The 16,892-nt window shown below is 54.5% G+C and overlaps 6 protein-coding genes across 6 annotated transcripts; 3 read left to right on the forward strand and 3 right to left on the reverse strand.

The window, feature by feature from the left end:
• Positions 1–93: 93 nt before the first annotated feature.
• Positions 94–986, forward strand: PG998_007965 (uncharacterized protein; the record flags this gene model as incomplete). The annotated part of the gene is made up of 3 exons (XM_066874781.1): positions 94–310; positions 375–613; positions 642–986. 3 exons carry the CDS (start codon positions 94–96, stop codon positions 984–986), a joined length of 801 nt encoding a protein of 266 aa, XP_066730726.1.
• Positions 987–1,474: 488 nt separating this feature from the next.
• Positions 1,475–3,582, forward strand: PG998_007966 (uncharacterized protein; the record flags this gene model as incomplete). Its single annotated transcript, XM_066874782.1, has 3 exons — positions 1,475–1,699; positions 1,772–2,720; positions 2,819–3,582. The coding sequence occupies 3 exons, from the start codon at positions 1,475–1,477 to the stop codon at positions 3,580–3,582; spliced, it is 1,938 nt and encodes a 645-aa protein (XP_066730727.1).
• Positions 3,583–6,468: 2,886 nt separating this feature from the next.
• On the reverse strand, positions 6,469–6,717 carry PG998_007967 (uncharacterized protein; the record flags this gene model as incomplete). Its single annotated transcript, XM_066874783.1, has 1 exon — positions 6,469–6,717. The coding sequence occupies one exon, from the start codon at positions 6,715–6,717 to the stop codon at positions 6,469–6,471; it is 249 nt and encodes an 82-aa protein (XP_066730728.1).
• A 991-nt stretch (positions 6,718–7,708) lies between these two features.
• Positions 7,709–8,781, reverse strand: PG998_007968 (uncharacterized protein; the record flags this gene model as incomplete). The annotated part of the gene is made up of 3 exons (XM_066874784.1): positions 7,709–8,039; positions 8,105–8,171; positions 8,226–8,781. 3 exons carry the CDS (start codon positions 8,779–8,781, stop codon positions 7,709–7,711), a joined length of 954 nt encoding a protein of 317 aa, XP_066730729.1.
• A 3,778-nt stretch (positions 8,782–12,559) lies between these two features.
• Positions 12,560–13,660, forward strand: PG998_007969 (alcohol dehydrogenase GroES-like domain-containing protein; the record flags this gene model as incomplete). Its single annotated transcript, XM_066874785.1, has 2 exons — positions 12,560–12,580; positions 12,644–13,660. The coding sequence occupies 2 exons, from the start codon at positions 12,560–12,562 to the stop codon at positions 13,658–13,660; spliced, it is 1,038 nt and encodes a 345-aa protein (XP_066730730.1).
• A 341-nt stretch (positions 13,661–14,001) lies between these two features.
• PG998_007970 (Beta-mannosidase B) lies at positions 14,002–16,605 on the reverse strand (the record flags this gene model as incomplete). Its single annotated transcript, XM_066874786.1, has 2 exons — positions 14,002–16,035; positions 16,087–16,605. The coding sequence occupies 2 exons, from the start codon at positions 16,603–16,605 to the stop codon at positions 14,002–14,004; spliced, it is 2,553 nt and encodes an 850-aa protein (XP_066730731.1).
• Positions 16,606–16,892: the final 287 nt, after the last annotated feature.

The following is a 16,892-nucleotide window of genomic DNA, read 5'->3' on the forward strand; positions in this document are numbered from 1 at the left end:
GGCGCCTTGATCAGCCGCTTCTTTCCCTGCCTTTCCTGTACCTTTTCTCCTTGCACCGAAGCTGCAACTCTCTGTGTGTTGGCCAGATCGACCATGCGGCTTCTCTCTCTCTTCGTGTCGTTGGCACTGTCGATCCTGCCCTGCGCCGTGGTGGCTGACGGCACCTTCCTTACTCCCGGCGGCGACGCTGGGAAGACGACCCTCTACACCGGCGAGAAGTTCGACGTGGAATGGGCGGGCACGGCGGCGTACTCGATTCTGTCGCTCGGTTATTACTCGAGCAGCAATATCACTATAAAATGGCTGATCTGTATGTTGCCATCCCCCGGCTGCTTTCTTGCGAAGCCGCTTGCTAATCGCCCTGCGCAATGCAGCAAACTCTCCCAACTATCCCACGAGCTACACTTGGACACCGAGGCCAGCCCTGGACGGATTCAGCAGTTGGGAACAGGATCAATTCTTCCTCTACATCGTCAATGGCACCAACTTTGGCGCGCCCTTCCAATCCCCCGCCTTCACCATTCGGAAAAAAAGCTACAACCACATCAGCTTCGACCACTGTAGGATCCACAGCCGCCGCCCCAACCACGGTCCCGGCGACGAGCCCGACGCCGTCTGGCGCTTCTTCAGAAACACAACAGAGTGTCGGCGCGTCGGACTCGGCCAATATCGACGCTGGGGGGCTGAGCACCGGCGCGAAGGCGGGCATTGGCGCTGGAGTCGGCGGAGGCGCGCTATTGATCATAGGTCTTTTGGCCTTCTTCCTTCTCAAGCGCCGTAGAGTTGAGGGCTCGCATGGAGTGTACGAATCACCGGCGGACCAAGACAACAAGGCCGACGCGCATCTTGCCGATCCTCGTGGCCATGAGAAGGTTCTAATCCAGCAGACAGCAAAGCCAGTCGAGGCGCCATCAACCACCCAGGATGGCGGAAGACCTACGGCAGAACTCGGCACGCAGTCGAGAGAACGCTTCGAGCTTGCGTGATGGGCCAAGGCCATCATCTAATATCCCAATCATGAACCAGTGTTGGAAAGGTTCCCAAGTAGACGCTACCTAATAAAAAATGTCTCCACGGGCTCAAGAGTTTAATAGCAAGCGAAGCTCACTTGCCATATTCTCGAACTTTCTCATGCTCTGCTCCCCTCTTACCTCTTCACTCATACATCCTGATCCAATACCGCAGCATATTGTTTCCCCAAAGGCGTCAGTTCACGACGTGCCCCAGAAGTCAGCTCTGTTTCCCCTTATGATCAGTGTCTCATCGTAAAGCCCCGAAGTGCGCATGTGAAGAATGATTTCCTGCCTGGCAAAGACAGACCTGCCAATCTGATATACTTGCTGCATCCTTGACCTCGGTTATGGGAACATCTTGGATCCGATGCACGATTAGATGCGAAGTAAGACACAACGCAACCTTCATAGCATCGCAGCCATCTGATTGGTTCGGCGATAACCAAACTAGGCATGTCAGCATGTGGCGGCTCAGGTGGCATTCCAAGGCGCACGATGATCTCTGCATTCGCGTCAGTGAGGGTTTCCCCAACATTCTTGCATCTCGTACATCCAGTATCCCTGCGGAAAGCGGCGTGACAGACAGGATGCAGTGTCGTTCTCTTGTCACCCTTCTCAGCGTTGCCTTTGTTACTGGTGAAGCTGCTGCCACAGTGACCGCTGCGTCTCCCCCGGCTTGTAAATGTGTGAGTATTGCTTCACCTGTTCAGTCAGTGGGTCTTACTTCTCAGATAGACCCGGCTTACATAAATTTACAGGGCCCGGAAGATAGGTGTTGGCCGTCTGAGGATGCCTGGGCCAGGCTCAGCCGCTCCCTTGACGATAGGCTGATCAAGACGGGGCCGGTCGCCGAGTCTTGCTATCCGGGCGCGGCGCTCAACAGGACTGAATGTGACTACGTCAACAAGATGTGGTCTGACCAGGACTTCATGACCTCCAACCCCATTGGCAGACCCTATCCCTACAATATCACCTGTGCGCCGGTGGACTACACTAGCGGCGCCGTTCCCGGCAGCTGCAACCTGGGCATCAGCCCCAGGTACGCCGTCAACGCCACGGAGCGGCGCCACGTTCTCGCCGCCATTGGCTTCTCCAAGCGCAATAACATCCGCCTGGTTGTCACAAGCACAGGGCACGACCTCAACGGCCGCTCCGACGGCTACGGCAGCCTAGAGATCTGGCTTCGGAACTACCGCAACGGAATCAACTTCCAGAAGTCTTACACCTCGGTCAACGGGTGTGAAAAATCGGACTGGACAGGGGGCGCTATTCACATCGACGGAGCATATCAGTGGCGCGACGTCTACAAGATTGCCAAAGCAAATAACGTCATCGTTGTGGGCGGAGGTGCCGTGTCGCCCGGTGCCATCGGTGGTTGGCCCTCAGGAGGTGGCCACGGCCCGGCCACGAGGAACTACGGTCTCGGGGCAGACCAAATTCTCGAGGCCCAGGTGGTGCTCGCCGACGGGCGAGTAGTTACGGCCAACCACTGCGAGAATCGTAGCCTCTTCAAGGCCATGCGCGGTGGCGGCCCGGGCTATGGCATCGTCCTAAGTACAACAGTCAAAGTCTACCCTAATGTTGGCGTAGTCACGGTACAACATCTGGAAATATCACCTTCGCCACAGGTCGCTTCTCCAGACAATAAACATTTATTGGATGCAGTAGCATTCATGCTACAGGCTTATCCGGGACTAAACGAAGCCGGTGAGTACCATCCGAGGCTGTGGACGAGCCAAACACAAACAACTACATAGCGCACTCTTATGAATAGACAGTCTGACGCTTTCTTGCTATCTATTTAGGCTATGCTGGATATGCCTACTGGGTCCGCAACTTCCCCATACCCTTCGTCGGCAATTCGACGTCGGGTTACAAGCACGGCTTCTGGGCCATCAGCAAGACGCTTGAGGAAGCGGAAGCGGCCTTTGCCCCCGTCAAAGCCAAGCTGAAAGCCGCGTTCAGCGACACACTATCCATCACCGAAAGATACGCCTCGTACGGCGACTACTGGTCCTTCTTCGAGGCCGAGTCCGGGCTGTACGACCCGGCGGGCACCACTTCGCTCCTGACGTCACGGCTCATCGACCATGTGGTCGTATCCGACGCGGCTCAAGTGCGCAACACTGTCGAGGTCATCAGCGGCGCGCCAGACGAGTACACCTATAATACGGTGCTTCTGGTCTCGGGCGGCCAGGTCTTTGTCGACGGGACCGAGCCCGACTCGCTGTCGGGCATCAATCCCGCCTGGCGCCGGTCGCCCTTCGCGGTCATCACGGCCCGGGGCCTGCCCGACGGTGCGTCCGGCGAGGTGCGTCGGAAAATACAACACGACATCACCTCTGTGAAAGGCGCGGCTCTCAAGCGGCTCGCCCCCGATACGGCGGGCTACATGAACGAGGGGGATCGCAACGACCCGGACCACATCCAAGCGTTCTATGGCGACCAGTACCCTGGCCATCTCGCCGCCAAGCAGGAATACGACCCCGAAGATCTGTTCTATTGCCCTACCTGCGTTGGCAGCGAGAACTGGATCGAGAGGCCCGATGCGCCGCTTTGCAGGCGCTGAGAGGAATCTACCGAGGCACACCTCTTAGTGGTGAGTAGGCCGGATGTGTCGACATTTTCAACGCGTCAGCATAGGTCTACTCGATAAAATGCGTTAGTCTACGAGAGAAAAGCCGCCACCCCTATGTGAAGAGCATTACTATATAAACCACAAAGAACGAACCGAGGGTATTAAGCTATGGCTGTGTACAGGTATATGTGCTAGCCTCATCGGTATTCGGAACTGGACAGTACCACGAGTTGCCTTTTTCTTCTTCTACTTCCCGCAAAGTTTTCAGACCCTCGGCATCATTGCCACTCTGATTCCCCCCAGTATGTCTGTAGTTGCTCCTCACAAAATCATCAGTATTCTCCATCCCGTTCACTGACATGTGTGCCCCGGTTAGCGATGCCACCACTGAAAGGGCCGTGTGCCTTGCTGCTACTGGATATGACTGGAGATGCTATGCAGGGGTTGTATACTGCTACTTACAGATGTCGTCGATAGAGAGGTCGCCCGGCCGGGAACCCGAAGTCGGGCTCGGCACATGAACCGTTGCATGGCCCGGATGCGGCAATATGTCTGGTTCGTCTGAATCGTGTTGGGTTGGTTGTACAGTGATAAGTCTGGAGGTCAAGTACTGCGGTCCCGTCGAAGTCCCAGGGGATTTGGCCGAGGCGGAAGACTCCTTGGTCGAAGTGATCCAAAAGATTACTAACGCATTGACGAGAACTAGAAGAGAGGCGTTTGTTAACAAGAGCAATCCACACATATCCTGGTGGCATCATACTGTCCGTCTTGCAACAAATCAAGCAGAGCCAAGCCGGCTCGCCATCGAGAACCAGGAGAGCAATGAGGTTCCTAGACATGTAGAGGTCAGCGACGTTATTACAACCCGTGATGCAATGTTTCTGCGCATGGCAAAACCTACGACCCGCTACTGGCCAACGTCACGCATGACCCGATGAGGCTCTTCATGGCCAGCCTTTTCAATCTCGCGCTAGCAGGGTGCGCCATCATGGCCTGGGTGCCCAGAGACATGGACCTGCCCCTGAGCTCGAAACGAACATTGAAAGTTCCTTTGGTGAGGGGTATGATAAATAGGACACTGAGATATATCTGAGCGAGCTTCCATTAGTATATGTCCCGAAAGAGCCACCAGAAGAGCTTGGCTGCACAACACATACGCTCACAAACACGTCGAAGGCAACAGGGATGACCAGGGCTCGCTGCTCTATGCCGATGATGCATGCGCCATCCTCGATATGACTGAAGCGACTGTAGCCATCAGTTAGTACCAGCTCGTATCAAGATTAAATAAAATACTGATTCCAGCCAGGGGTGCCTTACTAAACAAAGAATACAGCCATGAAAACCCCGAAGATGACTTGCGACTGATCAGTAGAATGTACTAGCCACCACGATAAAAAGGGGCTTAAGTACTCATAGCCCCGAAGTTATTCAATATGTAGAGCTTCGACCGTAGTCGACGAGTGGCACAGCCTCGAACAATATGCTTTTGGTCAAGCGATCAGTACTGGACGGGGAAGGACATGGCGGACATGAACGAACCACGCGGTCCGAGAAGAACAGATATATTAACTAGAATGTCACCATTGGTCAGCTCTTTGGGGAAAAGGATAATTATCCCATCAGGGCTTTGGATGCCCTTACCAGCTGTAAATGCGAGTTTTAGCCGGTCCTCCCCCAATGTCGTCGAAGTAGTGGGATACACACCTTCCCGGTTAGATAGCCGCATATACACAGCAGGGTTGCAGCTGCGCACCAGTGCTTGTCGTTCTTGGGATCGAAGGCATATTGTAGAATTACTGAACCCAAGATGAAGATGAAGGAGTCGACGTATATGCAGAGGAGATCTAGTATAGAGGATGAAACCGCGATAGGGTTAGCTGGTTTCCTAAATACTAACACGATTTTCTTTTTGCCTTCTGCAAGGGGTTGACGTTGGCAGGATACTTACACCAGCCGTGGGGCGGAAGCAATCGCCAGCTTCTCACCTGCACTAGTCGAAATACTGCGACGGTGGTCAATACCCAAGTGGCTCTATACTCAGTCCAGTTGTGCCACAGTCGTGGGGGGTGGACAAACAGAAGAAGGCGGCGCATGCGCTGCTAGCGAGTAAGGCAACAATGATACCGGCAATGCGGGCCACGAGGGGTTCGTCGTCGTGCCAGAGATTCGAATTCGGGCGGCGTTGGGCGGGAACTCCCACGGCCATTACTGCTTGTATCAAGGCACACGACCAGAAACAGGGCAGTAGTAGCACATGGCTGCGATACATCAGGGGACCGGGCACAATGTCATGAACAGAGTTCCGAAGAAGGGTCCATCGTCGACGTGTAATATAGAACGAGTTGAGACCACAGCAGTACAGACCTCGAGAGAGTAAAATATGGTCGATGCAAGACGTCGGCCATGGGCCTGCATTTCCAACCCCCCTTGGCCCCTGTTTGAATTCACCTTGGCAACCTTAGACCCTCTCTGCGGTTGTGCGCCTCCCTTGTCTTGGCGCAGCTGCGTAGAACTGGGTTCGTCTGGTTTCCTTTCTCGTGTCCGTATCGAGAGCAGTGCAAAGGGCCATAGCCGATGACTAGTGTGGGTAAGGAGACAACTGCCGGGTCGTTGAAACTCTAGCTTGCTTACTGACTCAGACTAGGGGGCTTCTAGAACAAAGCGGCTGAGATGTGCGTTGTCTGGAGGGGAAATGCGTCATGGCGTGGCTGGAGTGCTTCACCCAGCTGTGTGACGGGAGCTAGCATGACGGTACACGGACTAAGACGAAGCTTGAAAGCCGCGCAAGTTACTTGATTACATTAGAGCTGCCCAGATTGTATATCTCTACCATCCCATGCGCCCGATTCCCATAACAAAACAGTGAACGACTCGTCAGACCAAGTCTTTGAGCATCCTCATCATGTCGTCCCCTAAATACCAGTACATGCCCCCGACGAGCACGACGAAGACGAAGATCCACTGCACCAGCATGGCCTGGTGCGTCTCGGCCTCCGAGTCCGTCACGTCGACGTACCAGTCCTTGGGCTTGTCGTCGAGCGCGTCCTTCTCCTCCTTGAAGTGCGCGTTCTTGCCCTTGCCCTTGGGCAGCACCACCGTCTCCGTGGCTGTGCGTCGATTCATGATGGACGTATGTATGTGTGTGTGTGTGTTGAAAAGTGTGGCGTTTGCCTTGGCTTGGGGGATAGTTTGCCGCCAGCTGGTTGTGCAAGTGTAGAAGAGCAGAAGTGGAGTTGGTTGGGCGGGCGGGAGCTGCCACTTCAATTGTGTGTGTGTGTGTGTGTGTGTGTATATGTAGATGAGTATTGTGGTCATGACAAACGAACGTGCTGGCAAACCGGCGCTGTACTGAGGTTTTGATTACGTCCTCGGCTCTCCTCACCGATGCTCCTTTCCGAATACCTAATCTTTGCAAATTTCCAATACCGACCTCGATGGGCCGATGTCAGCTGCTTACCAGAGCCAGCATGGCACGATCGATGGCTGGGCTGGCTGGGCTGGCTGGCTGGCCTGGCCAAGTACATACACACGTACACACGTATGTACACTTCCCACGCTTCCCACGCTTGAGGCGCCTGCCCCGCAATTCACTCGGGATCGTGCATCGTCGTATTCGTATCCGGCTCCAACCCCGCCGCAACCAGCATCGTACCAGTCACAGTATCGCTGTCGCTATCACCGGCCATCGACGAATTGACCCAGCAGCTTGGTTCCTCAGTCGGTGAGCCACTCCCCTCTCCCCCAGCCCAGGTGGATGCCGATTGGCATTTGCATCTGGCAAGATGAGGTTGTATTGGGTCATGGCTGGTGGGTTATGGGCTGTAGGATCGGATGAGTACGTAGCTCGCCCGCGCAACAAACAACCAAGCTTTGGCACGTGCTTGAACTCTACATACAGTGCACTTCCAATACGCCGATGATGATGATGATGACAATGTTGCATATGTTCATGAGCAGGTATGTATTAGGCATTAAATAAGGTGGTGGTTGTATGTACATCTATGCGGAGAGGCTGACCGGTCTCCATTCTCCCTCTTATGTATCTTCTACGAGGCGCTATCCAAAGCAATGCAGCTCCGCCAAGCAGCGGTCATAAGATCGTAACGTCGGGAGCTTATTCGCTCTTCTTCTTAGGGATGGGGTTGCCCTTCTCGTCCACCAGGCCCTTGGCCCGCATGACCTTGAGCGCATCGTGGATGGGGTCCAGCTCGGGCTGGGGAGCTCGGTGGGAGTCGAAGTAGTTGTCGCACCACGTGAAGTACTGGCCGTAGTTGACCGTGAAGTACATGTGGTGCAGCGTGTGGTGCGCCGGGCTGTTGATGAACTTCTCCGTCCAGTGGCCAGTAATCATGTCGCCGTCGTGGATGACAATCGTCCAGATCTGCACCACGATGAAGAGCACCAGATACATGTACTTTTGCATGGGGAAGATGAAGGGGAAAACGCTGTATCGGGTGTCAGTCCGGTCCAGGGGTAATAAGATCGGGCCTGGGGTGGTGGCAGGACTCACTGGTAAGGCAGAGACTGGCAGAAGCCATCCATGGGGTGGAAAGCCAGGGCGGCCCACGGGGTCGGGACTGTTCGTCGGTCAGCGCTTGCTCATGCGAATCTACGAGGCAGGGTTGGCTTACTGATCCACTTGTGGTGAGGCTTGTGCAGGAACTTGTAAACACTCGGGTGGTGCTCCAGGCGGTGAATCCAGTAGATGCCAACATCGTTGAAGATCATGTACAGGACCGTGGACGCAGCCAGCCAGCCGTAGCCGTAGTCGTCGATGTTGGTGTACAGAAGACTGTGGCCGCGAACCTCGGCGAGGAAGATGGGCAGGGTCATGATGTCGATGAAGGGGATGGCCCATAGCGAGGACATGATCTCCTGCCGGATCTGGTTCTTGAGGAATCGCGGGTGGTATTCCAGGCGGCGGTCGTAGATCAGGTAGTAGGACAGGAAACTGCAGATGAAGTATATGGAGGCGGCGCCAACGGCCGTGATCACGTAGAGGGAGACCATCTGGCGGTAGATGTTGTCGCGGGCCCAGGCCGACACGGGGGGCAGGCTGGCATCGTGGAGATCCGGGTAGAGGGCGTCGGACGAGGTCTGGTTGAGGGAGATGGGCGTCTGCGGCATGGCATAGGCCCAAGCCTTGTCCAGGACGAGGGGATCGAGGAACTCGAGGATGGTATCCATGATGGCGTGAGAGAGTGTGCGCGCGCGCAGGAAAACAAAGTTTGGGGTTCCTGGCCTGGAGTTTACACTTTCGCTGAAGTTCCGACAAGGTTAAGGTGAGTGCGAAGGGAAGGGATAGGGAGCTTTTTAGGCGCTGCAGGGCAGAGGGAAAGATGGAAAAACAACAACAGGAGGGCGCCGAACTATTATTAAAATTAGGCTAAGGGGCGAGCCAGCGAAAGTCAATTGGATCTTATCTTCAACAGTCAGCACGCATTTGAAGGGGAAGGGGGGGGTATATGCATGCAAAATAAGATGAGTTCGTCCAAAAAGTCGCAAGTCCCATCTGGCTAGCGGATCTTTATTCCGCCGGGTTTCAATGCGTGGCACGGCCGTGGCCAAAACCCCCATCGACAAGTTACAAGTCAGAAGTGCAGAGTCACGGATCGCCGGCCGTTCCTGACCGCCGACCGAGCTTGGGGCCGAGATTGATTTCTGGACGGTCTGCTGCTGACTGTTCGCCATCGTCTCGGGGTTTGCTGGCCTGGCACTGGCGCGATTGGCAAGCAGAAACAGATGTTGCCGGCCTGCATTAAACCCGATTCTTTCCAGAAACGTTCCATCCGCAGACCAATCATCGTATGACTTGGGCGATCTCTTGCCCACCCCACCGTCTCCAGCTAAATCGCCATTGGCAATTGGCGCCTGGCGAAAGTCAATTCAGGGGGAAGTCCGAGAAGCGCCTTGGCACCAGACTACTCAGGAAGTCAGGGTCGCAAGGGTCCTTTTTCGCAAGGCACTAGGCACTCAGCACTTGTCGCGTTGCGCCATTTCATTTGTTCACTTGCCTTTGTCCTGACGTGCGCCCGCCGCTAGAGCGCCTCGGAAACCGTGTTCCCGTATGGGCTGAGCGTCGGAGTCCTGTGGACGAAAGGGTGTTGAATTATGTACACCCTCCAGAAAGGACCATGCTCGCCTCGCCATCTGCCGGCTGACTAAGGCAACGGCCGTAGGTACTACTTTCAACGTCAACGCTCTCGCAACGTCCCTCCTCTGGCCACAATCACGACATGTGTCTCTCACCCCGCTTCGAGCTTGAATTCCTTTCCACTGTACTATTACTGCGGGACAGCCATGCGCTATCTACATATATTCCATTTTGTCTGGGGAAACCTTTGGGGGCGAACTCTGGTTCCAAATAGGGGTTTACTCCGCCAGCACGGCCCGTAAACGCAGCGACAAACCCGAGTGACTCCAAGGGGCAATATGGTAGAGCGCGTCGGTCCGGCCCATCGTCCATTCACTTCACTTTAGAGTTCGATACTGCAAACACCGAAGGCTAGCCGCATCTGTGCGTGGGTGGCAGCATGGTTGGATTCGCGCCAATGCGGCAGTTTGCCCCCTGAGCCCCTATTCGTCTTGGATTCGCAATGTTAGACTAGACAGATCGAGAAATCACTGCTTTCGGAGTCGCTTCTGGTCTTGAATAGTATCGTGTAGTATGGTGTCATAGAAATATTGTGAACCCAAAGGGCATCTGACGAGATCAAGGTGTTCCAATTTGTGTCTGCACTTTTTTTTCTTTTTTGCTCTTCGGTTCAATGAAGGTATAACCCAACAGAAACGAAACCTTATAATGATGACTCTTTAAATCTGCGCACGCAACCAAGTGGCCATTATACCCAATGGCCTGAAAACTCTTATATAACAAATCTCTCAATCTACCGAACTCAAATAGGCTGAATAACCTCATGGCAGCTTCCTGGCTTTCTCCGACGACTCAGGGCATCCTGTGTAAATTGTGTCTGCACTTGAATTGGGCACCTGGACATTAGTAGATTTCGGCCTGCCTGGGAGACCAAGCAGAACCATATGCCACCAGGTCCTTTGGACCGAGAGCCGGCAAGCAAAAGAAAAATGGCCAACCCATCCTTGGGAAATAGCTTGAATCGTAACTACGACGCGATGGATAGCTTGGGCAGGCCAAAAAGGTAGAAATATATAACACCGAGGAATCTCGGGTTGTCACCCACTCCAGAACTAATTCAGCTCTCTTTTATAGTTATAGCCATAGTAGTGTCGGGACAGTGGCGGGAGTCTTTCTTAGATAGCAGTGCGGCGATGGAAAGGGGGCATGGCTACATAAGACTTGAGTATGTAACACGTATAACCTACCACTTTATACCAACATTCTTTTCAATCTTTGCATCGTCTTGGCAGGCATGATAGGAAATCGAAGCTGGTCACCACTTCCTGATTGCATAACTCGCGCACTCTGGCAAGCTCCGTGTCGCCCCCTGATGCATGTTCTTTGCCGACCAGGTAGGGGTTCGCGTCCAGTTGGTGTGCAAATAAAGTATATGGAGATACCGGAACTCGGATAAAATGACAATGTGATTTCCTTTACCGGAAATGCGAGAGCTAAGGGCCGGTTTATAAGAGAGTATTCCCTTAAAGCTAATATGCTACCTTCGGTAATAGTATAATATCACAGTATAGCCAGGTCTATATAAGTTTAGGTAACTATAATATAAAGGGGATAGATAGTTCTAGTATAAAAGCCCTGCGATTAGGTTAGACAAAGACGCCGGGTTTCAAGTCCAGGAGCTATATCCACCGGCCAGGGTGACAACTCTTCGGCACTGCAACGTTTCTAGGCCTCTTGACAGAACCACTAGCACTTCGGGAGGGTTCGATGGCACTTATGGGCAAGAAGCCGGGCTAGTACGTTGTCAGCTTCGTCCACCGGATCCCAGCCGAGACCGACCTCGACCTCGACAAGTTCCGGTCCGGTGCAGCGAAGTTTGAAGTATATTCTGGGCATCGGATTCATCACGTTGGAGCCTGATGATGAGCAATGGGGTCTGAGTTGCGACAGCGATCAAAAAGGTATAAAAAAAAGCAAAAACATACAACACCGAGGATTCCCAGGTCGTCACCGACCCTAGTACTAATTCGGCTCTCTGCTGCTTATATATGGGAGAGCGGACGGGATCCCTAGTATTCAGCAGGATGTGGTCGTATGTGGCAGGGAGGTGACATTCGACAGTATATATTGCCTGAACGAATCTGCCAAATGAGAAACGCAAGCTGCCCAGCTGCGTCGGATGATTGGCCCGGTTAAAAGCCCCAAGCCCAAGCGACCAAAGCAGCTTCACGGGTAAATGCGTCATCGCTTGGCTCTGATTCGTCAATTGGGCACCGCTTGTCGTTTCTTCCCTCTGATGCGCCCCGCGTTTTGGTGGCTTTGAAGCTCCATCCTGGCATCATAGCTTCTCCATCGAAGGAATCCATCGCCCATCGTGTGTCTGAACATCCGGTTAATCAATCCCCTCTCCGCGTGGTGCGCCCTCGTGCTACTGCTCGTGGTGCCCGAGACCCGATACTGGCCCGACTCGTTGCTTTCCGTTGTCCAGTTGATCCAGTCTGCGGTGGGTTCAGCTTCGCCTCTGCTCTATCTTATTGGGGCGGCAAAATAGGCACAGAAGGAGAAGAGCAGTCTAGGTCCCTCGCGTCTTCTGATAACATTGACACTGTGGGCTGACTGTTAGACCTACTGACTTTGCGTTTTTTCTCTTCTCTCTTTCATATCCTGCCTGTGTCGGGCTTGGTACTGTCGATCTACATTTCTTCCATATATGTCCCAAGTCCTGCACGCCTCCCATCTTCTATCTTCTCGTCTCGTTGCGTGAACTCTAACTGGCCCCCCACGCTTACCCCTCCATCGCAACCCCAAACTTCGTCCTTGGTGAACCCAACAACAGTCGACAGTCGTGCATTATAATAACCCTCAGCCACCATGGATCCCAAATCTGCAAGCGTAAGCCGGCTGCCCGGTGCCTCCATTCAGTGTATTCACGACTGACCTAGTTCCCATATCCAGAACCTGTCCTTCGTCCTCAACAAGCCCCACGACGTAACCTACGCCGAACGCCCCGTGCCCGAGACCAAGGACCCGCACGATGTCCTCGTCGCCATTAACTACACGGGCATCTGCGGCTCCGACGTGCACTACTGGGAGCACGGCGCCATCGGCCACTTCGTGGTCAAGGACCCCATGGTCCTGGGCCACGAGTCCGCCGGCACCGTCGTCTCGGTAGGATCGGCCGTCACCACCCTGAAGGCCGGCGACCGCGTCGCCCTCGAGCCCGGCTACCCCTGCCGCCGCTGCGGCCCCTGTCTGGGCGGCAAGTACAACCTGTGCCCGGACATGCGCTTCGCCGCCACGCCGCCCTACGACGGCACCCTCACCGGCTTCTGGGCCGCCCCCGCCGACTTCTGCTACAAGCTGCCCGATAATGTGTCGACGCAGGAGGGCGCCATGATCGAGCCCCTGGCCGTCGCCGTGCACATCACGAGGCAGGCCGGCATCAGCCCGGGCCAGTCCGTCGTCGTCATGGGCGCGGGTCCCGTGGGCCTGCTGTGCGCCGCCGTGGCCAAGGCCTTCGGCGCCACCAAGGTGTGCAGCGTCGACATTGTCGAGTCCAAGTTGGAGTTCGCCAAGGGCTTCGCCAGCACCCACACGTACGTGTCGCAGCGCATCGCGCCCGAGGACAACGCGCGCAACATCAAGGAGCTGATGGACTGCCCCAACGGCGTTGACGTCGTCATCGACGCGTCGGGCGCCGCGCCCTCGATCCAGGCCTCGCTGCACACGGTGCGCATGGGCGGCACCTACCTGCAGGGCGGCATGGGCGCCGCCGACATCACTTTCCCCATCATGGCCATGTGCCTCAAGGAGGTGACGTGCAAGGGCAGCTTCCGCTACGGCGCCGGCGATTACAGCCTCGCCGTCGACCTTGTGGCCGCCGGCCGCGTCGACGTCAAGAAGCTCATCAGCGAGACCGTGCCCTTCAACAAGGCCGAAGATGCCTTCAAGAAGGTGAAGGGGGTCAGGTGATCAAGATTGTCATCGCTGGCCCCAATGAGAAGGTGTAAAAAGTTGAAACGGAAGTAAATCGATAATCATGACGGAATGAATACCAAGAGGATATAGCGACGATAATTAGTAATCCAAGATTGAGAACCTTGAGGGCAACTTGAAGCTGATGCTCCTCCGTACTGCGTCCCCAAGATATGTCCCAGGTGACATACGGCTCTTGTCCGACTGGCTTTAAACCAGCCTAGCACAACAATTTTCTCTAATCCAACCATGCTAGTGTCCAATGGGAGGAGACCGTGAATTGCTACATTACATCCTATTCACGCTTATGGGGCCGAAGCCTCAAAACCAGACCATGCTCAAATCATGCCCAAATACCGCGTCGTGATAACAGTAGCCTCCTTTGCCCCCTTAACCCCGATGGTGACCGTTTCGCCTGGTACAATATCGACGAGGTTGTCCTCAAACTTGACAGTGTCGTCCTCGCATTCTACTGCGACTCCTTTGACAGGTACCTCGGCACTGAGGGTCACACTCTGGCAGTCGTCGCTCAGCGTCGCAGTAAGCTGTTTCGGCTTCTGCAGGTGTAAATACTTGAGCGGCTCAGGCCAATTGACGTAGCGCGCACGCTGCTTTCCATCTTTATCAACGAGGTAGCTTGCGACAACAGCGCGAGCCTGGTCCGCCTTTGTGGGCGCCGGGACCTCGAAGGCGGCGATCTCGGTGCTTTGGTTCTGCGGCAAGAGCTTGTCCTTAGCCACCACGTCGCAGTACGTTTGGGTTCCCGTTTCGACATCCCAGGCTTTGACGATACAATCGACAGTCACATCATCGAGCATAAGATTTGATCCCCAAATCTCGATCTTGGTTTTCACGTCGACATGAACGCGCGTGTACTTGTCCCTTGGGTAGCGGTGCTCACGCCGCGTCATGCCCACACTCAGCGGCGCCATCTCGCGTTTGACGGTATAGTAAGCGTGCTTAGGCCGAAGGTAGTAGTCGCAAATAGCCCAGCTGGTCACGGGCCAGCAGTCGTTGATCTGCCAGACGAGTGCCCCCGCACAGTATTCTCGTCCGGGACCTTTCCATTGGCGTTTCCAGAGCCGATATGCTGACGCAAGACATTCGGCCTGCATCAATTGCGTGCAGTAGACAAACTGCTCCAGCGGATCGGGCGCATACCTCATGTTCTCAACAAGATAAAGCGCTATGCGACGTTCATGGCCGTCGGCCTTGTTGTGGAAATCAATGGTGGAGGACTGCGGGTATCTGTCCGGATCGTTCTTGCCCAGTGGAAGGAAGGCGTCGATTGTCTTCACCGAGGGGAAAGCTTCCATTCCGAACTCAGAGACGAAGCGCCCGATAAGTTTGTCGAAGTTCTGGTATTTCTCCTGTGTACCATGCCAAACATTCCATTGGTGAATGTCGCCAATTGTAGGGTCATGGGTATCGACACCTCCCCAGGGGCTACCAGGATGATAGTAGGTAGCTGGGATCATCTTCTTGCAAACGTCAGGGAGGATCTTCTCGTAGATGTATCGGGCAGGGAAGTCCGTCTTGAGCCAGCTTTCGGCATCATGGTTGTCCTTGTCCCAGGTGAGATTGACACTCTCGGCATATTGATAGTCCTCGTTGTTCCCTGCCCAGATGACGATCGAGGGGTGATGTCTGAGCATTCTCACGTTCTCCTCTGCTTCGCGCTCGATTGACTTGAGTAATTCGGGCCACACTGGGTAGTTGCCGCAGCCAAACATAAAGTCTTGCCACACAAGAACCCCCAACTCATCACATGCATCATAGAAAGCCTGCTCTTCGTAGATGCCGCCGCCCCAAACTCGAATCATAAGCTGATTGCCATCGGCTACTAGCTTGACCCAGTTATGGTATCTTTCTTTGCTGATGCGGGGGATGAAGTTGTCAGCAGGAATCCAGTCACTGCCGCCGCAGAAGATTGGAACATTGTTGATTTCGAAGAAAAACGAGGTCCCCGGTTGGTCTTTGAGTGCCCGCTGCACGAGTTGCGCTCTTCTGAGACCAATCTTCTTTTCAATGAAGTCGATGTCTTTTCCGTCGTGTATCAAAGTTGCCTTCACGGTATACAGTGGCTGTTTTCCGTAACGAGCAGGATACCATAGCTCGGGGTCGTGTATCAGGAAGGTGGCATTCGTACCGTCAACCTCTTGAGCGGCCACCGTGTGGCCATGGAGCACGACATCGAATCGAATTCTACCTGCCGTGCCCTCAATTGATGTGTGTGCCGTAACGGTGGCGGTTTTGAGAGACTCTTCGACGTCCACGTCTAGCCAAAAGTCCAAGAGTCTCGATGAATAGACCTCCAGATACACAGGTCGCCAAGGCCCACAGGTCAAGAGAGCCGGGCCCCAGTCCCATCCCTTTACTTGTCAATTCCATGACCTGAGTGCCCGAGGGAAGGAGGAGCTTACCCAGTGGTATTGAGACTTCCTCACGGCCAGCCTCGAGTTATCACCGTTCCAGCATCCCCATTTGTGGTCCGGGTACTTCTCTACAAGCTTCCAACCTCTCAAGTAGGCACTGTCAAACGTGATGACGAGCTCGTTGTCACCGTCCTCGGCTAGAACATCGGTGACATCCACTCGCTCGGGGATAAACATGTTCTCTGTGGCAAGGATGGTTTTTCCGTTCAGAACGACGGTCGCGAAAGTGTCCAACCCGTCGAAGGCTAGAACTGCCTTTTTCGCAGATGTGGGTGGCAGCCCATCTGGAGTGGAAAAGGTTGTCCTGTAGGCCCAGACGGACTCGCCGATCCATTGGACGTCGAGCTCATTTTTCCCGATGTAGGGATCCGGAATCAGTTTGTGATAAAGGAGGTCAAGGTGGACATGGGTTGGAAACTGCGAGACTGGCAAGTATTTGCTGCTCTCGTTGTCAACTTGCTTGAACTCCCAGTTCTTGTCAATGGGGATGACAACGCGGGGATCCATCTTGGAGGCGGGATTGCGGGGTAGGTAGGTGTGTAGGTGTGTGGCCTGGTGGGGGGCGTAGAACCATCAAGTGGGTTGAGGCAGTGCGATTGAAAGTGACTGGCAAGACGAGACTTGAAGAGACGTGGAAGAGCAGAGTTCGACTTTAAAAAATGCAATGCCTGGTCGGGTGGTTAGGAGGCAAGTCTCACTCGCTGTGGTCGGTCGAAAGGTGTTGGTTGGCGTTGCAGGGGTTGTGCGGGATGACTGACCCCGAGCTCCTCCCCTTGGGTGACATGCAAGTTGCC

Source organism: Apiospora kogelbergensis (genome assembly GCF_038363985.1).
Source record: "Apiospora kogelbergensis strain CBS 113332 chromosome Unknown utg000005l_segment0_segment0, whole genome shotgun sequence".
NCBI lineage: Eukaryota > Fungi > Ascomycota > Sordariomycetes > Amphisphaeriales > Apiosporaceae > Apiospora > Apiospora kogelbergensis.